At 44.8% G+C, this 25,736-nt stretch overlaps 1 protein-coding gene across 6 annotated transcripts in view; it reads right to left on the bottom strand.

Annotated features, from left to right (window-relative positions):
- The window catches only part of LOC142748947 (RUN and FYVE domain-containing protein 1-like), a 543,301-nt gene that overhangs the window by 366,632 nt on the left and 150,933 nt on the right, over window positions 1-25,736 (bottom strand). For all 6 annotated transcript variants that reach the window (XM_075856376.1, XM_075856372.1, XM_075856375.1 and 3 more), the window contains one exon: window positions 10,828-10,893. In XM_075856376.1, coding sequence (XP_075712491.1) covers window positions 10,828-10,893 — 66 coding nt within the window. The remainder of the gene's footprint in view (window positions 1-10,827; window positions 10,894-25,736) is intronic.

Here is a 25,736-nt window from a genome sequence, read left to right as displayed (position 1 = left end):
CCTGTTGCAGGAAAAAATTTTGGGCCAGTTTGTGGAAGACCCGACTAGAGGTGAAGCTCTGTTGGATCTGGTCATTCCTAATAATGCAGATCTTGTTGGGAATGTCAATGTTCGTGAAAACCTTGGTACCAGTGATCACAATATAGTTACAGTTTACCTATACTGTAAAAAACAAACACAGGCTGGGAGGGCAAAAACACTTAATCTTAAGAAGGCCTATTTCCCCAGGATGAGGGCTGCAATTAAAGATGTAGGCTGGGAAGAACTAATGTCAAATAATGGTACACATGATAAATGGGACATTTTCAAATCTACTTTGGGTAATTATAGTGCAAGATTCATTCCTGTAGGTAACAAGTATAAATGACTAAAATTAAACCCCACATGGCTTACACCTTCTGTAAAAATGGCAATACATGACAAAAAAAGGGCATTTAAAAAATACAAATCTGAGGGTACATCTGTAGCCTTTTTAAATTATAAAGAGCGTAATAAAATCTGTAAAAATGTAATACAATTAGCAAAAATACAAAATGAAAGGAAGTAAAACAAATCCCCAAAGATTCTTTAAGTATATAAACGCAAAAAAGCCAAGGTCTGAACATGTAGGACCCTTAGATAGTGGTAATGGGGAGTTGGTCACAGGGGATCAAGAGAAGGCAGAGTTACTAAATGGGTTCTTTAGCTCTGTATATACAATATATAATATAAGCTAAATAAAATAAAATAAATGTGCACAAGGCCCTGGGACCAGATGGGTCACACCCTAGAATTCTTAAAGAGCTTAGTTCAGTTATTTCTGTCTCCCTTTTCAGAATATTCAGAGATTCTCTAGTCACTGGTATAGTGCCAAGGGACTGGCGCAGGGCAAATGTGGTACCTATTTTCGAAAAGGGCTCTAGGTCTTCCCTGGGAAATTATAGACCAGTAAGCTTAACATCCATCGTGGGGAAAATGTTTGAGGGGCTATTGAGGGACTATAAACAGGATTATGTGACAAAAAATAGTATTATAAGTGACAGCCAGCACGGTTTTACTAAGGGCAGAAGTTGTCAAACCAACTTGATTTGTTTTTAAGAAGAAGAGGTGAGAAGAAGCCTAGACAGAGGGGCCGCTGTGGATATAGTGTTTTTGGACTTTGCAAAGGCATTTGACACTGTCCCTCATAGACGTCTAATGGGTAAATTAAGGGCTATAGGTTTAGATAGTATAGTTTGTAATTGGATTGAGAATTGGCTCAAGGACCGTATCCAAAGAGTTGTAGCCAATGATTCCTACTCTGAATGGTTCCCGGTCATAAGTGCTGTACCCCAGGGTTCAGTGCTGGGACCACTATTATTCAACTTATTTATTAATGATATAGAGGATGGGATTAATAGCACTATTTCTATTTTTGCAGATGACACCAAGCTATGTAATATAGTCCAGTTTATGGAAGATGTTCGTGAATTGCAAGCAGATTTAAACAAACTAAGTGTTTGGGCATCCAGTTGGCAAATGAAGTTTTATGTAGATAAATGGAAAGTTATGCATCTGGGTACCAACAACCTGCATGCATCATATGTCCTAGGGGGAGCTACACTGGGGGATTCACTTGTTGAGAAGGATCTGGGTGTACTTGTAAACCATAAACTAAATAACAGCATGCAATGTCAATCAGCTGAATCAAAGGCCAGCAAGATATTGTCGTGTATTAAAAGAGGCATGGACTCGCGGGAGAGGGATGCAATATTACCACTTTACAAAGCATTAGTGAGGCCTCTTCTAGAATATGCAGTTCAGTTCTGGGCTCCAGTTCTTAGAAAGGATGCCCTGGAGTTGGAAAAAATACAAAGAATAGCATCAAAACTAATAAGGGGCATGGAGAATCTAAGTTATGTGGAAAGATTAAAATAATTAAACCTATTTAGCCTTGAAAAAAGACGACTAAGGGGGGACATAATTAATTTATATAAATATATTAATGGCACAAAAATATGGTGAAATCCTGTTTCATGTAAAATCCCCTCAAAAAACAAGGGGGGCACTCCCTCAGTCTGGAGAAAAAAAGATTCAACCTGCAGTATCCGTGTCCACCATCTGTGACAACTTCGATAATCCAGCTCAAGTCATCTTCCGATAATCCGTCACAAACCTGCTCCAGATAATCCGTCACAAGCCTGCTCCCGATAATCCGGCACAAGCCAAATTCCAGCTATCCGGCACCAATCTATCTGTCATCCATCTATCCTTGACCTAGTGAAGGACATATTTATTTTTGGCCAGCTGCTACTCCGTTATGGCGGAGTGGCCCAGTGGGTCCACATTCCCCACAGTTGTAACAGCTTGCTCAGGCCATGGATCCCGCTGGTCAACCCAAAACGGCAATCCAAGCGAACATGCGAGATCTCCGAATTCTATTGCCACACGCTTGGACCTTGCCTCTGTTGCTCCCCTGTCTACTTCTCAAGTTGCTGCTCCATCTTCTCCTCATCCCGCCATGACGCCAGTCAGTTCTGGGGCCAGAATGTCTTTGCCACTTACACTTCATTACGTTAGAGATGCAAGAACCGGTCGAGGCTTCCTCAACCAGTGTAAGGTCCATTTCCAGCTGCAAGCACATCTGTTTCCTTCTGATCAGACCAAAGTTGCCTTCATGGTCTTCCTACTGGCTGGCAATGCTCTGGCACGGGCGAATCCTATCTGGGAACGTGAGGTGCTGGAGTCTTCCAATCTGCAGCTGTTCTTAGAGACTTTTCTCACAGTGCCTCAGTCACTCCCTGGTCTTCCTCCACAGTATATCTGCTATGCGGATGTATTTAGCAATGAGGCGGCTGATATCCTGCCTCCCCATCGTCCTTACGGCTGTCCGATTGAGTTGCTTCCTGAGACTTCATTACCTTGGGGACGGATATATTTTCTCTTTCTCTCTGCCTGAGAGCCAAGCCATGCCAGGAAACATCAAAGAGAACCTCGAAAGGGGGTTTATCAGGAAATATACTTCTCCAGAGCCGGATTCTTCTTTGTGGAAAAGATGGACCGCTACGGCCTTGTATCGATTATCGTCATCTGAACCATTTCCTTTCCCTTTTCCCCTTCCCTTTTCTCATCCCTTGGTTGAACTTGATGGACATGTGTGTCAATTTTCAACCGTATTAACTATGTATCCAAAGCACTGTCAAAAACAAGTATAACGGTTCTCACCGGTTTGTTCATGGATCCTCAGTGTCGTCTGGGAGATGGTGCTTGGAACCCAGGCAACACTTGGCACAGCGGGTAGAGGTGGTCTGATGGCTAAGCAGAAGTCAGGACAGGCAGCAGACATCGTAACTGGTATGGCAGCAATAGGTCAAGGCAGGCGGCAGACAAGGATAGTCAAGTTGAAGCAGAGGTCAGTAACGGGAAATCCAGACAAAAAGGAAGAAGGAACGGAAACAGGAAACTAGGGCACAGGGAACTCACGGGGAACTTGGTTGAACAAGCAGGGATGGAAGGGAGGAGGAACCTTAAAATAGGAAGTTCTAGGAATTAAGGTGCGTGCTGGCCCTTTAAGGCAGGACGAGTCAGCGCGCGCGCACCCTCTAGTAGCTGCAGCCGCACATCGAGGATGCCGACCGCGGAAGGAGGTAATGGATGCACTCACCTGACGCCGGACATACCCCAAGAAAGGCAGGCTGATTCTCTCGAAGAGGCATTTTTCTAGCTTGGTAAACAGAGTTCTCTCGCAGACGTTGTAACACTTGGCACACATGCACACGATGAGTTAGAATATTGGGAGAAAAGATTAAAATGTAATCTAGGTATAACAGATCTCGAAAAATGTCATTAACAAATGCCTGGAAAACCGCAGGAGCATGACAAAGTCCAAAGAGCATGACGAGGTATTCAAAATGCCCATCACGAGTATTGAATGCGGTTTTCCATTCGTCTCCCTCGTGGATACGGATGAGAATATAAGCTCCACGAAGGTCTAGTTTGGTGAAGATTTTCGCTCCCTGTAGACGGTCAAAGAGTTCTGAGATCAATGGTAGCGGGTACTTGTTCTTTAACGTGATATTATCTAATCCTCGGTAATCAATACAAGGACGCAGGAAGACGTCTTTTTTTCCCACAAAGAAAAACCCTGCGCCAGCAGGAGAGGAGGACTTACGGATGAATCCTCTGTAATGACGGGGTAGGGAGACAGACAGGTGAGCCCTAATCTACCCGCCACTCAGTCCCTACCTACTTGCAATGGCCCGTCCTAGGCGACGGCGTACAACTGGGCGACAGTCCCTACGCTCAATAAGTGCACGACAGACAAACAGACAAGGGTACACAGAAGCTAAGGGAAATGGGGCAGTTGCCCACGGCAACACAGTGAGCAACAAGAGTAGTGAACGAGCCGAGTCAAACCAGGAGTGCACGAGGTACAAATTGCAGAGCAGGAGCGTAGTCAGTAAAGCCAGGGTAAAAAATGAAGCAAGGTCAATAATCATAGCAGGAGCAGCAGAGCCAGGAAACCGAAAAGAATCACAGGCAAAGGAGGAGCAGGAAATGCAGGTATAAATAGACAGAGGGCGGGAGCTAGCTCCGTCTGGCCAGGCTGTGATAGGCTCTCCCACTCCTCAGCCTCCCAGCCTGACTGGTAGAAGATCGTGTCACTCTCTCAGACTTAGGAGCAGGTGCAGACTGATTACCCACGGGTGTCGACACAGAAGCTGTGTCTGGCAGATCCTTTACATCCTCTCTCCAGATGTTCTTGGACATACCTAGACATGGCCTCAGTCTCGGGCAAAGACAAAGGGTAGACTCTACCTCTGGGAGGCGTGGCGTTGGGGACCAGGTCTACGGCACAGTCGTATGGCCTGTGAGGAGGCAGCGATTCAGCTTGTTTCTTGCAGAAGACATCCGAGAAGCTTTTGTATGGAGTAGGAAGTCCTTCTGACTTAGGTTCTGCAGACTGAGGCATAGGCGGGCGAATAGATAGTAGACAATGTTGGTGACAGAAGTCACTCCAGCGGGTAATTTGACCTCTAGTCCAGTCAATAACAGGAGAGTGCTTCTGCAACCACGGTAGACCTAGAAGCAAAGGGTTCAGAGAGTTCTTTAACACATAGACGGAGATACGTTCCTGGTGCAGTGCCCCTGTTAACAGGAGAATGGGCTTGGTGACGAGATAGTTTCCTGTAGGAGCCTCCCATCTATAGAAGCAATGGACAACGGTTTGGTGAGTCTTTGCACTGGGATTTGGTAGCGATTTACCAAGGACTGGCACAGAAAATTCCCAGCGGATCCGGAATCTAGGAAGGCTTTAACGTCAAAAGTGGTTCCTGCAAAGGACAGCTTCGCTGGTATGGTCATCTTCTGAGAGGAAGGTATTCCACCTAGGGTAGCCTCTCCTACTTGCCCTAGGTGTTGGAGTTTTCCGGCCTCACTGGACAGTCTCTGAGGAAGTGCGTTTTTCCACCACAATACAAACACAAATTCAACTTGCGTCTATTCTGGCTCTCCTCAGGCGTGAGTCTTGTTCTCTCCACCTGCATGGGTTCATCCGACCGGGAGGAAGATGAGGCCAGAAGAGGTGTTTGGAAGGTTGGTGCCAATCGTGATGTCCGATTGCCTCGAGCAGATTCCAGTTGTCTCTCATGGAAACGTATATCAATACAATTAGCTAGGGTAATCAAGTCATGCAAGGACGGTGGAAGGTCTCGGCCAGCAAGTTCATCCTTGATTCGGCCCGCCAGACCCTCCCACAAGGTCGATACCAAAGCCTCATTATTCCACTGTAGTTCAGTAGCCAAGGTGCGGAATTGAATGGCGTATTGGCCTACAGTGAAGGTTCCTTGTCGGAGCTTGAGTAGAGAGGAAGCTGCAGAAGAGGCTTGACCCGGTTCTTCAAACACACTTTTAAATGTGGAGAGAAAGTTCTGAATGTTGTACATGATGGGGTAGTTTCTTTCCCACAAGGGCGATGCCCAAGCCAGCGCTTCACCAGACAGCAGGGACAGGATATAGGCCACCTTAGCCCGGTCTGAGGAAAAATGATGTGCCATGACTTCAAAGTCATGGTGCATTGGTTAACAATTCCCCTGCAGGTCTTGGGATCTCCCTCATAGCGGGCAGGCGTAGGTAGGTGAAGTCCGGGACTGTAGACAGGAGCTTGTTGCGGTGGTGGTGGTATTTGAAGCGCCGGAGGTGCTAGTTCGTTCAAACGAGTGGACACATTCGGCAGTAGCTGAAACAGCTGATCTTGGTGAAATCGTTGTCTAGAAAGCTCCTGAGCAATATCAGCCGTGTCAGGCAGGGCTGTGTCAAGGGGATCCATGGCTTGTTCAACCTATAACGGTTCTCACCGGTTTGTTTGTGGATCCTCGGTGTCGTCTGGGAGATGGTGCTTGGAACCCAGCCAGGCAACGCTTGGCACAGCGGGTAGAGGCGGTCGGATGGATAAGCAGAAGTCAGGACAGGCAGATGTCGTAACGGGTATGGCAATAGGTCAAGGCAGGCGGCAGACAAGGATAGTCAAGTTCAAGCAGAGGTCAGTAACGGGAAATCCAGACAAAAGGCAGAAGGAACGGAAACAGGGAACTAGGACACAGGGAACTCACGGGGAACTTGGTTGAACAAGCAGGGATGGAAGGGAGGAGGAACCTTAAATAGGAAGTTCTAGGAATTAAGGTGTGTGCTGGCCCTTTAAGGCAGGACGAGTCAGCGCGCGTGCCCTCTAGTGACTGCAGCCGCACATCGAGGATGCCGACCGCGGAAGGAGGTAATGGATGCACTCACCTGACGCCGTCTGTGGCCAGCAGAGCGTCCGGACCGGGAAAGTGGAGCTCGGGATGAGCAGCTGATGAGGGAGGGCGCCGGAACTGGAGCAGAGGCCGTGGGAACGGCAGGGAATGGTGCGGCAGCCGTTACAACAAGTACCCCTTATCGCTGATCTCTGAGCTCTACGATAGAATATGTGGGGCCAAGATTTTCACAAAGCTGGATCTTTGCGGGGCTTATAACTTGATCCGTATCCACAAAGGTGACGAATGGAAGACCACATTCAACATCAGAGACTGTCACTATGAATATCTTGTTATGCCCTTTGGAATGTATAACACACCAGCTGTGTTGCAGGAATTCGTGAACGACATATTCCGGGATCAACTGTATGTCCGTGTGGTGGTGCATCAGGACGATATCTTGATTTACTAACCGGATAGTACTACTCACCGGAAGCATGTTCGCCAAGTCCTGTCATGGTTAAGGGGGAATAACCTCTACGCCAAACCAGAAAAATGTGTATCGAAAGGAAATAATTGCCCTTTCTGGGCTATATAGTTTCCGATCATGGACTCCAGAAGGATCCGGAAAAAGTGAAATCAAGTCTTCAAGGTCTCCGTGCCATACAAATATTTCTAGGTTTCGCAAATTTCTATTGCCAGTTAATCCCAAACTTATTTTCGCTTACCGCCCCTATCTCTGTTCTCAGCAAGAAGGACGTAAACGCTTAAGTCTGGATCCCTGAAGAAGAGTCAGCATTCATTAATCTCAGGAGGGCCTTCACTTCTGCCTCCGTTCTTCACCATCATGATATTTCTTGGCAGTACTCGTTGGAGGTTGTGTCTTTTACCATTGGTGTGGGAGCACTTCTCTTTCAAAGTGTAAGACAGTTTTCTGTGGCTTCTTCTCAAAACCCTTCTCTGCTGCAGAAAGAAACTACTCCATTGGGGACCGTGAGCTACTAGCCATCAAGTTAGCCATAGCATTTGCTAGAGGGGTCTGCTCATCCAATTATCATCTACAATGATCACAAGAATCTCACTTGCTTACAGTCTGCACAACGCCCTTGTCAAGCCAGATGGTCACTATTCTTTGCCAGATTCACATTTCTACTCCATTTCCGTACTTCTGATAAAAATGTAAAGGCTAAAGCACGGTTCTGTTCATTTGAGTCAAATGATGCTGAATATTATCCTCAGTATATTATTGACCCTTCCAGTATTAATTCTGTTAACCCTCTGCAGATTAAAGACACTACTCCTGAGAAAATTTTTGTTCGTCCTATTGACAGGAAGAAAATTCTCATCTGGGGTCAAAATTCAAAGCTGGCAGGTCATTCAGGTATTTGTAAGACTCGGGACTTTATCTCATCTCTCGCCACTACTGGTGGTCCACGTTGCCCAAAGATGTTGTGGACTATGTCTCCTCATGTACCAACTGTGCCCAAAACAAAGCTACTCATAACAAGCCTGCGGGTCAACTAAAACCTCTGCTGGTTCCAGATAGTCCCTGGCAGCATATTGCCATAGATTGTATTACAGATTTTCCTTCCTCTGCTGGATATACCACTGTCTGGGTCGTGGTGGATCGTTTCTCCAAGAGGGCACATTTCATTCCCCTGTCTGGTCTTCCCTCAGCTCCTCACCTGGCAAGTGTATTTGCTCAGTATACTTTTCATTGGCACACGGATTGCCGCTTTATATCATGTCTCATCGGGGTGTGCAATTCACATCCAAGTTCAGGAGAGCCCTGTGTAAGTTTCTGGATGTGAAATTGGACTTTTCATCTGCATATCACCCGCAATCCAACGGCCAAGTTGAAAGAATTAACCAAATGCTTGAGAATTATCTTTGCCATTTTGTATCTGCTCAACACGACAACTGGGTACATTTCTTCTGTGTACCGAATTCTCTTACAATAATCACACGAGTGAATCTACTACTACGTCACAATTTTTCACTGTCTACAGCCAACATCCACGTGTCCCTCTTCCTGTACCTGCTACATCAAGTGCCTGCTGCTAGTGTTTCTTTTGGGAGTTTTCCTCAGATGTGGCAGCAAACCAAGTTTATGATCCTGCAATAAGTAAATCGCATGAAGAAGTAGGTCGATAAGAAGAGAAGACCTCCTACCCAATCCTTTCCTGGAGTTTAGGTCTGGTTATCTTCTAAAAATATTTAACTGAAATTTCCCTCCTACAAATTCGCTCCTAGATTTCATGGTCCCTTTGAAGTCTTGCAACAGATCAACCCTGTGTCATACAAGCTGTGTCTACCTCCTACTCTCAAAAGTTCCCAATTCCTTCTGTGTTCCTCCTGAAGCCTGTGGTCCTCAAGCGGTACAGTGTTATTTAACCTGCACGGTGAACGCCATAAATAAAAAACGCCAGAATTGCTGTTTTTTGGTCACTCCATCTCCCACAAGAAATGGAATAAAAAGTGATCAAAAAGCTAAAAATAAGCCCTCATACTTAGGCCTTATTCACACGAGCGTATTTCACGTCTGTGTCTTGCGCGTTAAAACAACGGACGTCACATGGACGGACCTATGCAATTCAATGGATCCATTCATACATTCAGTGTTTGTCACGCAGCGTGTGTCCACTGCGTGAAACTCACTGCATGTCCTATTCTTGTGCGTTTTTTGCGGATCACGCACCCATTAAAGTAAATGGGTGCATGAAAGTCAAGGACAGCACATGGACGCACATCCGTGATTGTCGCTTAATAAATGATAAGAAAAAAAAAACCATTTCCTTCATTTTTTCTTCTTGACGTAAAAAACGTGTGAGATACGGATGACATACGCGCGTAAAAACCACAGACACGTACACAGATGTCACACGGAACTGCAACGCAGGAAAAACGGACACGTTTGTGTGAATAAGTCATGGCTCTCAAAATATGGTTCAGAAACACAAATTTTATTTTTAACAATCAGTTTTTTCCTTATAAACATAGTAAAACCCCAAAAAATATATAGATTTGGTATCGCCATAATCGACTTGACCCGTAAAATAAATGGTAACATGCAGTTTTTACAGCACGATGAATGCTGTAAAAACTAAACCCCCTAAGGCCTCGTGCACACTTACATCACCGTTTTCACGGCCGTTTTTGACGGGTCCGTGAACCCGTTTTAGCGGCGGGGTGATTTCCGTGTGCACTCCCGTGTGCACTCCCGTGTTTCCGTGCGCCGAGCATGGTACTGTCCAACGTGCTGAAAGAGTTAATGGGCTGCACTGATCGGCGGTAACTCTTTCAGCAAACTTGACAGTACCATGCTCGGCGCGCGGAAAATAAAATATTAATGTAATAAAAAAAAAAATACGTTCATACTTACATTCCTCCTGTCCGGCCTCCAGCGATGATGTTTCATCCATGTCGCCGCTGCAGCCAATCACAGGCTGTAGTGGCGGTCACGCACGTCAGGATGAAGTAAGAAGGCCGGCCTCCAGGGATGACGCTTCAACCCACGTGACCGCCTCTGCAGCCAATCACAGGCTGCCGCGTCAGAAAAGAAGGTCGGACTGGAGGAAGAAGAGGGACTCGTCACCAAGACAACGACTGGGTACGTATGAAATGCTTTTTATTTAGTCGACTACGGTTTGATTCCGTCAAAATGACGGGACCCTTGCACAACGGAGACGAAAGGAAACCATTTGCACCGGATCCCTCACCATTGAAATCAATGGTGATGGAAACGTAAACCTATTGTTTCCATTTGTGTTAGTCAGGGCTCCGTTCCGACGGAAGGCTCAGAAGGAACGTCGGAACGGAGCCCTGACACGGATGTCAACAAAGCCTTACATTGACACCAATGTTAAAAAGAATTGATAAGTTAGACATCCGTTTTTTTGAACAGAGAAAAAAGTAAACGGATGCAATTAAAAATCCTATTGATTTGAATGGGATTTTTAACGGAACGTTTATCAGTTATTTTAATATAAAAACAGGTCAGAGTAACTGATTATACATTGCAAGTGTGAACTTAGCCTTAGGGACTTTTCAGCTGGAATTCCTTTTAACTAAGCACAAAGTGATCATACAGTAAAAAACCAAGACTGAAATCTGAAAAATAGTTTTTAAATCCTACCTCAAGTGTCTGTTTAGCTCTTCAACATAGTTCTTTTGATCAAGAACTGAAGTAATTTCATCTGCTCTGTGAAAAATAGAGTTAAACATAAAAAAAATGATACATCCATTTATAAAACAAAACGTAAAGGCAAAGTTTTATTCACTAATTAGCTTGAATAGTAATAAACATCTTTATTGTGCAGGCTGTTGTGGTGATGGATACAATATATGTGTATACTATTTTATATAAAAAAAAAAAAGGTATGATCCAGCACTTTGTGAAGAAATCTCAGGACTTTATTTTATAAACATTAAAAATCCACACAGCACAAAAAGTCAAAGGACCAGTACGCTTACGCATTTCAAACGCCAACTACATATAGAAAAATGTCTGAAAACACTCCATGTGAACATACCCTGAAGAACAGCATTTATAAAGTTTCAGAACTCTGTAGCTGTTTTTCAGGAAAGTAGAGGTGAAATTGACAAAGTTATTTTTTTTTTTGGAGAAATTAATTTATAGTCATTTTTTTTCTGTAACACAGAAGGTTTTACCAGAGAAATACAACTAAAATGTATTACTCAGATTCTGCAGTTTATATATATATATATATATATATATATATATGTGGCCCTAGTGTGCTAATGGACTGAAGCACCGGACTTAGAAGCAAAGGAGCACCTAGACAATTTTGTGGCCTTTTTATTAGAAAATATTTTAGGAGCCATGTCAGGTTTCAAGAGATCTTGTGGTACCAAAACGAAGGAAACACCCCAAAAATGCCCCATTCTGGAAACTACACCCCCCCCCCTCAAGGAATTAATCTAGGGATGTATTGAGCATTTTGACCCCACAGGTGTTTCAAAGATTTTAGAATTGGGCTGTGAAAATGGAAAATTTAATTTTTTCCAATAAAAATGTCGAATAATTTATCCACAAGGACTAAAAGGAGAAAAAGCACCTCTATATTTGTAAAACAATTTCTCCCGAGTACAGCAACACCCCATAAGCAGTCATAAACGGCTGTTTGGACACACGGCAGGGCACAGAAGGGAAGGAGCACCATTTGGAACTTAAATTTAGCTAAAATTGTTTGTGGAGGCCATGTCATATTTGCAAAGCCCCGGAGGGGCCAAAACACTGGAAACCCCCCCCCCCCCAAGTGACCCTATTTGGGAAACTGCACCCCTTAAGGAAATTATGTAGGGGTATAGTGAGCATTTTTACCCCACAGGTTTTGTTGCAGAAATTATTGTGAGTAGGCCGTAAAATGAAAATCTACATTAAAGGAGAAAAAGCACCCTAGCATTTGCAATTTCTCCCGAGTACGGAAATACCCCATATGAGGTCATGAACTGCTGTTTGGAGACACGGTAGGGCTCAGAAGGGAAGGAGCACCATTTGGCTTTTGGAATGGTTTCAGGGCACCAAGTCGCATTTTCTGTAGTACTAGTACAGTGGAGACACCCCAAAAGGGACTCCATTTGGGAAACTACAACACTTGAGGAATTATCTAGGGGTATAGTGAGAATTTTGACCCCAAAGTTTTTATTGCTGAATTAATTAGAATTAAGCAATGAAAATGAAAAATAAATGTTTTTTCCAATAGGATGTAATTTTAGATCAACATTTTTCTTTTTCACAAGGAATAAAGAAGAAAAAGTAACCCACCATTTGAAAAGCAATGTTTCCAGAATATGGTAATATATGTAGTCATAGACTACTGTTTGGACGTATGGGAGGGTACAGAACAAAAAGGAAAGGTATTTCACTTTTGGAGCGTAGATTTTGCTGGAATGGTTTGCGGGCACTATGTCGCATTTGCAAAACCCCTGATGTACAGTACCAAAGAAAAAGTTACTCCATTTTAGAAACTACACTTCTAAAGGCAAGGGGTGCAGTGGGCATTTAAACCCCACAGGTGTTTTTCAGAAATTAAAATATGCAGTGAATGATGCAAAGTGAAAACTGCAATTTTTACATGGATATGCCATTTCACCGCTCAATATTCACTGCCCAGCTTGTGCCACTGGAGAATCTTACCCCATAATTTGTTAAGCGGTTTCTCCCGAGTATAGCAATGCCTTATCATTGGACGTAAACTGGTGTTTGGGCACACTATAGGGCTTAGAAGAAAAGAGAGTGTATTTTGCTTGGTAGTAGTTTTGTTTGAGTACTACTGGTATTTCAGTTTATTATGTGGGGGCATATGTAATCTGTGCGGAGTACATTGAAGCATAATAAGAGGGTATAATAACGGGGTAAATAATAAAACTATCCATAGATGTGTGCTAAGATGGTGACTGAGGGCCACTTGGGCCTGAAACCGGTCAGCTTCTGTTCCATGTGTTATCCCTGATTTTATGGAACCTCAATAAAAGCTGCATTTTGTTCAAGATATTGATGCTGGAACCTTCTTACCTTTTTTGGTCCATAGATGTGTGGTATGCTGTGATGCAATCTGTTATTCACAGGCCAGTGTCACACTGATAATCGGTTTTCTTTCTTATCCGCTTTTCCTCCTTTGTAGTTTGGGAAATTTTGATGTGTAAGTGTTGCCCTAGTATAATACGGGTGCCCTCGCTTCCAGCAGATGTGCCATGTCCCTTCCTAGTTCCTAAATACTAGGGCCCTGAAACGTCCGGCCCTCACATCGGGATGTTTTTTTCATCCCGCAGAGACCAGCGGAGGACCAGACCGAGGCAGGACGGGAGCGGCCTGGGATTGGTGAGGTGAGTATGTTTTTTTTTAAATATTTATATCGACCATTGTGAGCCATTTTAAAAATATTTTTTATTCCCTGGACAAACACATTCGAATCGAAAAGCGTGATTTTAATTTTGATTTTAATTTTTTTACTATAATGTACTGGCATATATCTAATAGTACAAAGATAAAGTATGGCCCAAATATGCCCTATCAAAAGGGAATATGATCAGACAGCCCTGGGGTCCTTCAATGATATAATGTATTGTCTCCAATCGTGTCACAAGGATTTCCAGTGATCAAAAGGTGGTCCCCTCAGTTTCTCAGTTTGTATGCAGCAATAGGAACACAAAAAGCGTTAAACTGCGAAGATCAGATGTCTTTTCAATGTGCTCCGTACCACTCACAGCAATAATAGCCAGAATAAGCATCCATTCTGGACTGAACTGCATCTAATGACCAAGGCAAAGTTTGGGACATGCCGAACCGCTCACATAATAAAAGATTCAGGCAACCTACACTGTGTTGGAATACTGTACCTGAATTTTCCAGACTCTGCGGCCTTCAAACATGGCAGAACAAGACTCCCCTCATGGTAGCACCACTTTGTTGGCGCTCTTTAAACTGAATCCGATTGCAGATAAATCCCTGGCTGGGTTTGATCCAGCAGAACTTTACATGAACATACAAAAGCAGTTGCAAGACTGTCTCTTAACGTGGAAAACAAGATAGACAACATGGCAGATGCCTTCGAAAACGACAGGTCTTGAATTGAAGCTGGAGGATTATGAAAACCGGATAGAGCGTGCTAATTTACACATCAGGGGAATGCCTGATACAGCAATAGCATCAAAAGAGGCCGCCCTTAACCTCATCCAGGCAATCATACCACAGACAGAATCCAATTTGTTTAGGCTGTATCGCGTCCAAAAATGATCTGGGTCACTCTAAGAATCCCAATATACCAAGGGACAGTGTTGCCAAGCTGCATAACCCTGAGGTCAGGGATTGACTTCTAGCAGCTGATCACTCCCCGCACATCATCCGTTCCCAAGTTGCACCCTCAGTCCAGCTATTTGCGAATCTGGCACCTGCAACCCTAGAATGAAGCAGAGCCATGTGCCCTATGACCATGGCGTTGCAGAAACAACAAGTGCGCCACATATGGGAATACACCTTATATTTTGCCTGCAAACTTTATGATAAAAAATACACCCTTCCGGAGGGATATAAATTCCTACGACAAGAAGGTGTGCCTGTGGATGCGATTCCTGGACAATATAGTTTGCATCCGCAACCCACGTGGACTTGGCTCACTGGACTCTAGCTGTCTGTCTCAATAAACTACCTCCACCTAAGCTCCAGGGTATATTGCTGGTTGATTGATCATCTGGATTTCAGGTAACTCTTTGACCCCCACCACATGGACAGCCCACTGAACTTAGTACCATTGGCCCCTGTCTGTTGACACTTAACTCCTGGGGTTCATGAAGTCACACAGGCATACCTCTCCTGGTGAGTTCTCTTAGGGTATGTTTAGACGGGCTATTTTCAGCAGTTTTTCGGGGCAGTAAAAGTCACGAAAAACGGCTGGAAAATCGGAGGCAGAACGCCTAAAAACATCTGCCCATTGATTTCAATGGGAAATACGGCGTTCTGTTCCGACAGTGCGTTACTTTACGGCTTTTTCAAATAAAGGCGCATAAAAAGACGGCGCATAAAAAGACGCCCCATAAAAAGAAGTACATGTCACTTTTAGAGCCAATTTTGGAGCTGTTTTTTTCCCTTAAAAACAGCTCCGTATTTTCAGACTTATTTTGTTAAGCGTCATAGTTCAATGGGGAGCTTTTACTCAAAGCTGGCAGGTCTTCTAGGCTAGAACAGATTTTCATACTTCAACTGTGATTCCCCAAAAAGACTCCTGCCTAACCATGTGGTGTCCAAGCCCGACCTGTACCATATGGTTCTATTGTTGTTCTTTCTGTCCCACTGATGTACTATACCTATTTGCCAGCTATCAGACTCATACAGGCTGTTCGTTCCCATTTGCATTTATCCCACTGATTTGGAGTTAATGGCAGCCCAGGAGTGACTATTATACTATGGCTTGGTAGTGGGACTGGACTACATGTTGCCCCTATGACTATGGTGTTCCAGGAATCCATGTGAGATCCCAATACCCCTTTTACACACACTGTGTTACCATGATTGAATATGTTTCTACTTTTGATGGTATGCTTTAATAGCCATTTGTTTTTCCTTGTTTTTAGGTTTTGTTTTTCACATATATATGGCCACCCTTAAACATGCCCTTCTGAGCCCCAGGGCCTTTCCCCCACATAGCCCCCAACATAGTCAATAAATTTTGCGTAAACTAATTTCTCAATGTCCAGGAATTATTTCTCCTAAAAAAAGATGTAAAGCTTTCCTCCAATATGATAAGATGAAACCTGATCTTACTTATCTAGAGGAAGCTTATTTTCAAGGGGTTCTCCCATAATCAAAAATTATCACCTATCCACAGAATAGGTGAAAATTGTCTGATCACTGGAGGCCTCACAGCTAGGTTCCCCACTGATCATAAAAATTGGGGTACCAAACCACCAGATTTTCCTCACTGCACCCCCCGCAGTCAGGAGAAGCTTGAATATAGCAGTACGGATAGGTGATGTCACGATCTGTGGGTATGTGGACTCACTGGGCCGTATCGCCGTAGTGGGATAGCAGCTGGCCAAACAGGGTACCAGATAAAGTCTATAGTCCGAGAAAGGGTACCTGTGAAAGTTCAGACGGTAGCGATGGTTAGGCTCGGATGGGACCTTGGTAGCAGGCCGACACCAGGCGCGGTGTAACACAGCAGGCGTAGTATACGGCACAACATGACTCCAACTCTCTATGGCACAGGAACAAGGTAGCACTGGATACAGGAAGCAGGTACGGGAACACAGGGAACTGGAAAACACTAAGGGACCATTTGAAAAGAACAACACGGGTAAACAAAACAACGCTCAGGCAATGAAGGAAGAGGCAGGGCCCTTCTTATAGTCCAGGGTGATCACGGGCTAAATGAACATACTTTTCAGGTGCACGCACTGGCCCATTAAGGTCGGGCACGAGCGTGCGCGCGCAGCCTACGGGACACAGACAGCAGATTGAAGCAGAAGTGAGGGCTGGCATCTCCGGAGGAGGAGCAGATGTGGGCCAGCGCTCAGGATCTTGAGGGTAGGAGTCAGCCGAAGCTTGTAGGAGACAGGGTTGATCTGTTGCAAGATCTCGAAGGGTCCGAGGAAGCTGGGAGCAAACTTGTATAGAGGATCGGGTCTGCTGCCAGATCAGTAGGAAGCTATTGAAAGCAGAATCAGCTGCGGGCACCTAGAACGTAACGGACACTGGGAGAGGAATTTGTGGATGTTGGCCGTAGACAATGAAGACTGGTGTGGTTCTTGTGGACTCACATGTATGGTTATTGTGGTGTTATAGGTAAAATCATCAAAAGTAGGTTATTAGGAGGTCAGTTCATAACTCCTTCTGACAAAGAAGATACAACCGGATTGTGTTGCTGTATTTCTGTATTGTGTTGCTGTATTTCTGTGTTTGTGAATCTGTTTTGATTGCTTGCAAACAGAAGATAGCAAAAACTCACACAATTTAAAACCCTTTTTTTTTTTCCTTGCAGATTCGTTCCAGCTGAGCAGCTGACTAGGGGGAAGGGGTTAATTGGACACAGGTGGTATAAATTAGTCAGTAGACCTCATTTTGAGCTTGCTCTTTCTGAGCTTGGTGGATTAAGTGGCTTGTGATCTAAGTAGAGTTCTAAAACCGGAGTTGAAGCGCCAGTAAGTACGCTTCTTTTCTTTTACTTTGACAATTGTTCACTGTTTTGTTGTAACTTGGATAATGGATAGCAAGATTGGAGGTATTCTTCGGTGCACAGTTTGCCATATGTATACACGACTGGAACTGGAGTTCCAGGGTGAATATCTCTGTGGCAGATGTGAGCATGCTGGTCACCTGGAAGCTCGCATTAGAGATCTGGAGGAGCAGAATGCAACACTGAGGAGGATAGACAATCTTGAGCTGAGCTTGCTGCTCAAGGAGCATGCAGTTAGTGGGTTAGAACTGGAGGGTGAAGACATGGGTGAGCGGGATCAGGTAAGTAGCTGGGTTAATGTAGTTAGGGGCAGTAGAAAGAGGTTAAAGAAAAGGAAGGCCGATCCGGTTTCTGACATTCCAAGCAAAATTGCCAAGTTGGGTGATGATGCGAGGGTGTCGGTCTCAGAAATGGCAGCCCTAGTGGATACTGATCTCCCTAACAGCCGGGAGAACAGCCCAGCTAGTAGTCGGCGGGATGGTAATGCGGGTAAGCCAAGACAATTGATAGTTGTAGAGGATTCTATAATCAGGAAGACGGATAGAATAATTTGTCGACAAGACCGCCTCAACCGAATGGTTTGCTGTCTCCCTGGTGCCAGGGTTCGGCATGTGGTGGAACGGGTGGACAAATTGCTGGGAGGGGCTGGTGATGATCCAGCTGTTGTGGTCCATGTCGGTACCAACGACAGAATAAATGGTAGGTGGAGGAGCCTTAAGAATAATTTTAAAGAACTAGGCTACAAGCTGAAGGGAAGGACCTCCAAGGTTGTATTCTCAGGAATACTGCCTGTGCCATGCGCATCACAGGAAAGACAGCGGGAGCTCAGGGAGTTAAATGCATGGCTTAAGTCTTGGTGTAGAGGAGAAGGCTTTGGGTTCCTAGGGCACTGGGCTGACTTTTCATTGGGGTACAAACTGTATTCTGCAGATGATTTGCACCTAAATGGAAGGGGGTCCGCTGTGCTGGGGGAGAGAATTCTAGCTAGGGTGGCGGAGTGTTTGAACTAGGGCTGAGGAGGGAGGCCAATGTAGAAAATAAAGGGGTAGTTAGGTTAGAGAGGGGTCAGACTATATTGGTGGGGGGAGAAACAGACGGTGGGGAGAGGACTAGGCAACAAGATAAGGAGATCCTTTCGTTACAAAACAGCAGTGAAAATAAAAAGGCCCAAATGTCAAATAATCACATTTCTGATACTGAAAGTGAAACATTTAAAGGAAAGTTAAAGTGTATGTTCACAAATGCAAGAAGTCTAGCAAGCAAAATGGGGGAGCTGGAGTCCTTGATACTGGAAGAAGATATAGATATAGTTGGTGTTGCTGAGACATGGCTGGACTCTTCACATGATTGGGCTGTAAATCTACAGGGTTTTACACTGTTCGTGAAAACCTTGGTAACAGTGATCATAATATAGTAATATTTTACCTATACTGTAAAAAAACAATCACAGGCTGAGAGGGCAAAAACACTAAATTTTAAGGCGGCCAATTTCCCCAGGATGAGGGCTGCAATTCAGGATATAGACTGGGAAGAACTAATGTTAAATAATGGGACAAATGATAAATGGGAGATTTTCAAATCTACTTTGGGTAATTATAGTGCAAAATTTATTCCTGCAGGTAACAAGTATAAACGACTAAAATTAAACCCCACATGGCTTACACCTTCTGTAAAAAGGGCAATACGTGACAAAAAAGGGCATTTAAAAAATACAAATCTGAGGGTACAGCAGTAGCCTTTGTAAAATATAAAGAGCTTAATCAAATCTGTAAAAAGATAATAAAATCAGCAAAAAATACAAAATGAAAGGCAGGTGGCCAAGGATAGTAAAACAAATCCTAAAAAATTCTTCAAGCATATAAATGCAAAAAAGCCAAGGTCTGAACATGTAGGACCCTTAGATAGTGGTAAGGGGGGAGTTGGTCACAGGGAATCAAGAGAAGGCAGAGTTACTAAATGGGTTCTTCCGCTCTGTATATACAACAGAAGAAGGAGCAGCTGATGTAGCCGCTGCCATTGCTGTTAATAAATCAGTTGATATACTGAATTTGATGAATGTAGATATGGTGCAAGCTAAATTAAATAAAATAAATGTACACAAGGCCCCAGGCCCAGATGGGTTACACCCTAGAGTTCTTAAGGAGCTTAGTTCAGTTATGCCTGTCCCCCTCTTCATAATATTTAGAGAGTCTCTCATGACTGGTATAGTGCCAAGGGACTGGCGCAGGGCAAATGTGGTGCCTATTTTCAAAAAGGGCTCTAGGTCTTCGCCGGGTAATTATAGACCAGTAAGCTTAACATCAATTGTGGGGAAAATGTTTGAGGGGCTATTGAGGGACTATATACAGAATTATGTGACAATAAATAGTATTATAAGTGACAGCCAGCACGGTTTTACAAAGGACAGAAGCTGTCAAACCAACCTGATTTGTTTTTATGAAGAGGTAAGCAGAAGCCTAGAGAGAGTGGCCGCTGTGGATATAGTGTTTTTGGACTTTGCAAAGGCATTTGACACTGTCCCCCATAGACGTCTAATGGGTAAATTAAGGACTATAGGTTTAGAAAGTATAGCTTGTAATTGGATTGAGAATTGGCTCAAGGACCGTATCCAGAGAGTTGTGGTCAATGATTCCTACTCTAAATGGTCCCCAGTTATAAGTGGTGTACCCCAGGGTTCAGTGCTGGGACCGCTATTATTCAACTTATTTATTAATGATATAGAGGATGGGATTAATAGCACTATTTCTATTTTTGCAGATGACACCAAGCTATGCAATATAGTTCAGACTATGGAAGATGTTTGTGAATTGCAGGCAGATTTAAACAAACTAAGTGTTTGGGCGTCCACTTGGCAAATGAAGTTTAATGTAGATAAATGTAAAGTTATGCACCTGGGTACGAACAACCTGCATGTATCATATGCCCTAGGGGGAGCTACACTGGGGGAGTCACTTGATGAGAAGGATCTGGGTGTAATTGTAAATCATAAACTAAATAACAGCATGCAGTGTCAATCAGCTGCTTCAAAGGCCAGCAAAATATTGTCGTGTATTAAAAGAGGCATGGACTCGCGGGACAGGGATGTAATATTACCACTTTACAAAGAATTAGTGAGGCCTCATCTAGAATATGCAGTCCAGTTCTGGGCTCCAGTTCATAGAAAGGATGCCCTGGAGTTGGAAATAATACAAAGAAGAGCAACGAAGCTAATAAGGGGCATGGAGAATCTAAGTTATGAGGAAAGATTAAAAGAACTACACCTATTTAGCCTTGAGAAAAGACGACTAAGGGGGGACATGATTAACTTATATAAATATAGGAATGGCACATACAAAAAATATGGTGAAATCCTGTTCCATGTAAAACCCCCTCAAAAAACAAGGGGGCACTCCCTCCGTCTGGAAAAAAGAAAGGTTCAACCTGAGGAGCCGACAAGCCTTCTTTACTGTGAGAACGGTGAATCTATGGAATAGCCTACCGCAGGAGCTGGTCACAGCAGGGACAGTAGATGGCTTTAAAAAAGGCTTAGATAATTTCCTAGAACAAAAAAATATTAGCTTCTATGTGTAGAAATTTTTTACTTCCCCTTTCCCATCCCTTGGTTGAACTTGATGGACATGTGTCTTTTTTCAACCGTACAAACTATGTAACTATTTAACATAAGAAATGCAGATCTTTGGCCATCAAAGGACGTCCACTATCTGGCAAATGTTTAATTGGCCCTTTCCTCACCAAGGTGCGAGATGTGCTGATTAAGAATTTGTCACCAGTGCTGGTGTCTGGCCTTAGATAGCATTCTCACCCAGAGTTAGAAGTAATTTCCCAAACATCCTGACCAAACATCTAAAGCTATGCAAATTGGATGCCTGTGGTGTGTCTGCCATGTGGACCAGGAGAAACATGTGACAATGGCTTATGTTCAAAGAAAGTATGATACATCAAGGCAAACCCCATCATAATTGATGTTTGTAGTAACCCACATAGCTAGTTATGATCAGGGGAAATAGCCCTCACATATATGTCAAATTCACATCCCTACACCCAAAGGAAGTACCTGAAATTGGATGTTGGCTAAAAACATGGCCCTATTATAGTGGTTGGTAAATGTTTGCACAGGTGAATGCAGGTAATCTTATATTTCTAGGGGATTCCTGTAAGGACACATGGCCACTTTTATGTTTCTCTATAGAAATACAACTGTGTAATGGGAGGAGTACGCTTCATTATCATATGAACAGCCTCCTCTCAGTGACATCACCAGCCAGTGAACTGGAGGGAAAAAACGAGTTTAAAATGCAAATGAGAAGTGAGGGTCAGTTGTCAGTCGTTTGGGATCCATATCTCGGTTGGAGTGACTGCCCATATTTTCAGCTGTCCCCACAGCCAGGATATCACTGCTGTACATCAGTAAGGTTTTGTTCGGTTTCTTTTATCCCTTTTATTTTCATAAACTGTTTGATTGCATTGTAACTGTATGTATATTTTTCATCTTTTAATCTGACACCTATTTTTTGTATTGCACTGCACTATTGTGTATTAAATTTGAAATATTTATAAGTCTCTTCCTTGTAGTCTTACAGAACTCAATCTTCCGAAGGTGAGGAACATTACCTGTATTTTATGTTCCATTTAGATAACCTGTGTTATAGGAACTGGTGTTAAGGGAAGATAGAGACGAAGGCCCCTATTGCCTAGATAAGTATAGGTGGTGGTAGCATACTGCGGTATAAATTATTGGGGTGCTGGAAACCTATGTGAGCAATTTAGCATAATCCTGTCATCTAGAGGAGGTGGGCGTGGATTTATGTGGTAAATTAATAAGCTCAGTAGTGTAGTTCACCCCTGTGACGTGACCTGAGATCGGCGATCGGCACAGTTATTATAAGAGAACTCAGCCCAAGGAAGAAGCTGCACCCAGTCATCATGCTGCCTGGAGATATAGTGTCGTAGGTAGTTCTCCATGATCTGATTGATCCTCTCGACTTGACCATTGGACTGAGGGTGGTAGGCTGAGGAAAGAGTCCAACTTTATATTGAGGAGTTTACAGAGGACTCACCAGAATTTTGAGGTGAACTTAACCCCCCGATCAGACACGATATGCAGAGGTAACCCATGCAGGCAGAAGATGTGTTGGATGAAGAGGTTGGCCAGTCGAGAAGCACACGGTAGCCCGGTCAGTGGAACGAAATTAGCCATCTTCGAGAATCGGTTCACCACCACCCAGACCAGACTGCATCCAGCAGAGTGAGGCAGGTCCGTGACAAAGTCCATTGCTATATGCTGCCATGGAGCATTGGGCACAGGTAGCAGCTGGAGTAGGCGAGCAGGTTTGGAGTGAGCAACCTTGTTAGCCGCGCACACCGTAGAACACGAGACAAAGTCCATGATGTCTTTGGGCAGCGTGGGCCACCAGAAATGACGGGCAATCAGGTCTCTGGTTTTACGGGCACCCGGGTGACCCACCAGTTTGGAGCTGTGTCCCGAGCGGAGGATTGTCTCTCAGCCGGCCAGGCGCACAAAAGTCCTCCCAGGAGAGATGTCTCTAACTTGAAGAGGCTTGACAGAGATAATACAGGACGGATCAATAATATTTTGTGGAGACTCCATGGTGTCCTCTGTCTCGAAAGACCTGGACAAGGCATTGGCTCTCACATTCTTGTCGGCACGGCGGTAGTGGAGCTCAAACTGGAATCGGGCAAAGAACAGCGACCACCTGCATTGACAGGGGGGGGGTCAGCCGTTGGGCTGTCTGGAGATAGGTGAGGTTCTTGTGGTCGGTATATATCAGGATGGCGTGAGCTGCACCCTCTAGTAGATGTCTTCACTACTGCAAAGCCAATTTGATGGCCAGTAACTCCCGATCCCCAATCGAGTAATTGCACTCTGCAGAAGAAAAAAAGTTTAGAGTAATAGCCACATACCAATGCCTTCCCTTTGGTACCTCTCTGGAACAGAAGTGTGCCTGCACAAACAGAGTAGGCGTCCACCTCCAACGAAAACTGTCGAGATACATCAGGATGGTGGAGGTTTTAGGCTGACGTGAAGGCACTCTTCAGGCTATTAAATGCAGAATTTGCCTCTGGAGTCCACACCTTGGCGTTCATGGCTTTTTTGGTGAGGGTAGAGATGGGAGCTGTCAGTGAGAAGTTTGGGATGAACTGCCAGTAGAAGTTGGCGAATCCCAAGAAACTCTGTATGGACCTTAAGCCTTGAGGACGTGGCCATTCTAGAAAGGACTTTACCTTCTCCGGATCCATCTTGTGGCCGTGAACCGAGATGTAGTAGCCTAGGGAGGGTAGAGCATTTTTCTCAAACACGCACTTCTACAGCTTAGCATACAGATGACTCTCCCTTAATCGCAGAAAAACTTGACGGGCACGTCTCTGATGAGTCGTTGGGTCTGGAGAAAAAATTAAGAGGTCATCGAGACCACAACACAGACATAGATGAGGATATGGAAGAGGTCATTAACGAACTCTTGGAAGACCGCGGGAACATTACACAGACTGAAGGGCATCACCAGGTATTCATAGTGCCCGTCTTGGGTGTTAAATGCCATCTTCCATTCATCACCCCGGCGGATCCGGATTAAGTTGTAAGCCCCACACAGGTCTAATTTGGAAAAAAATCTTAGCTCCTCGTATGCGGTCAAACAGTTCTGAAATCAGCGGCAACAGATATCTATTCTTCACCATTATCTGGTTGAGGCCCCGGTAGTCTATGCAAGGTCGAAGAAATCAGTCTCCTTTTTGACAAAGAAGAACCCGGCCCCGGCCGGGGAGGAGGATTTCCGTATGAAACCGCTCTCCAAATTCTCCTTAATATAGGCAGACAAAGACTGAGCCTCTGGCAAAGAGAGAGGGTATACCCTTCCATGGGGATGCATCAGGAAGCAGTTCAAGAGGTCAGTCATACACCCGGTCTGGGGGCAGCATCTCCACCTCAGTCTTGCTGAAGACACACGAAAACTGTGAATAGTGAGAAGGCAATACTGCTAATGACTGATGCAGGGGAGGCTGGGCCAGATGGATATGCCCCAGGCAGCGGTTGAGGCACTTGCGACCCCAATGGTGAACCTCTCCAGAATTCCAGTTCAGAACTGGGGCATGTAGTCGAAGCCAAGGCAGGCCCAGCAGCACAGGGTTGACCGCCCTGGGCAGGACAAGAAACGAGGCCAGCTCTGAATAAAGGGCTCCCACTTGGAGGATCAACGGTTTGGACACAGATACAATTGGGTCCGACAGAGGCAGTCCCATTCACTGAGGAAACGATCAACGACCTCTCCAGGGTGTTGTGGGCAACTGGAGAAGATCCACCAGGTCTCTCTGAATGTAGTTACCTGCGGATCCAGAGTCCAGATAGGCAGAGACCCGGTGCGTCTTTTCACTGGACACTATGGTCACGGGGGTTGACAATTTGGAAGAAAGTCCTTCTCCACCCAGAGTTGTCTCTCCAACCAACCCTAGGCTCTGGGGCTTTTGTGGGCACAGACGCACAAGATGGCCTGCAAGGCCGCAATACAAACAGAGTCCCGAAGTGCGTCTTTGTTGTTTCTCCTAGATAGACAACTTGAGATGGTCCATTCTCATACACTCCTCTGGTGGAACAGCTGATGAGGGCAGCAAGGTTGCTGAAATGTAGGAGCCGGCCTAAGGAGTCCTCCCAACGAACCTCTTGGGACCGCTCTCAGATCCTCATGTCAATCCGGGTGGCCAGAAGAATGAGGTCATCCAGGGTAGATGGTAGATCTCAGGCAGCAAGCTCGTCTTTAATTTCAGGGGGCAATCCCTGCCAGAATGTAGCCACCTAGGCCTCGCTGTTCCAGGTTAGTTCGGCAGCCAGAGTGCGGAACTGAATGGCGTACTCTCCCAAGGAGGTGTCCTCCTGGCGAAGGGTCAGCAGTCGACGAAACTCTCCCGGGTTCCTCAAATATGGTACGGAAAGCCTGTATGAACCGCTGTAACTCCCGGGTCTCTGCTGCCTGACATTCCAAAATGCCAGGGATTTGCCAGTGAGGAGAGAGATTATGAAGGCGATCTTTACGTTATCAGAAGGGTAGGCCTCTGCATAGAATGTGAAGTGAATCAGGCATTGGTTCAGAAATCCCCTGCAGGTCCTCGTATCTCCATCAAAGCGATGAGGTAGTGGCAGAGAAAATCGGAAGTTAGTACTGCCAGGTGGTGTAGTAGGAGCAACAGCAGAGGTAACAGGAGCAGGTGCCAGAAAGGCTGCATCTTGCGTATCCAGCCGATGTGAAATGATGTTCATCGCCTGGAGGAGTCTGTCTTGTCGTGACCAGAGGTCTAGCATATCTGCCCGCATGCCTATTGACATTGTCATGGTCTTGGG

This window comes from Rhinoderma darwinii, chromosome 3, assembly GCF_050947455.1.
Source record: "Rhinoderma darwinii isolate aRhiDar2 chromosome 3, aRhiDar2.hap1, whole genome shotgun sequence".
Taxonomy (NCBI): domain Eukaryota; kingdom Metazoa; phylum Chordata; class Amphibia; order Anura; family Rhinodermatidae; genus Rhinoderma; species Rhinoderma darwinii.
Note: the sequence above shows the minus strand (reverse complement) of the source record. Positions and strands in the feature narration are given on the sequence as shown.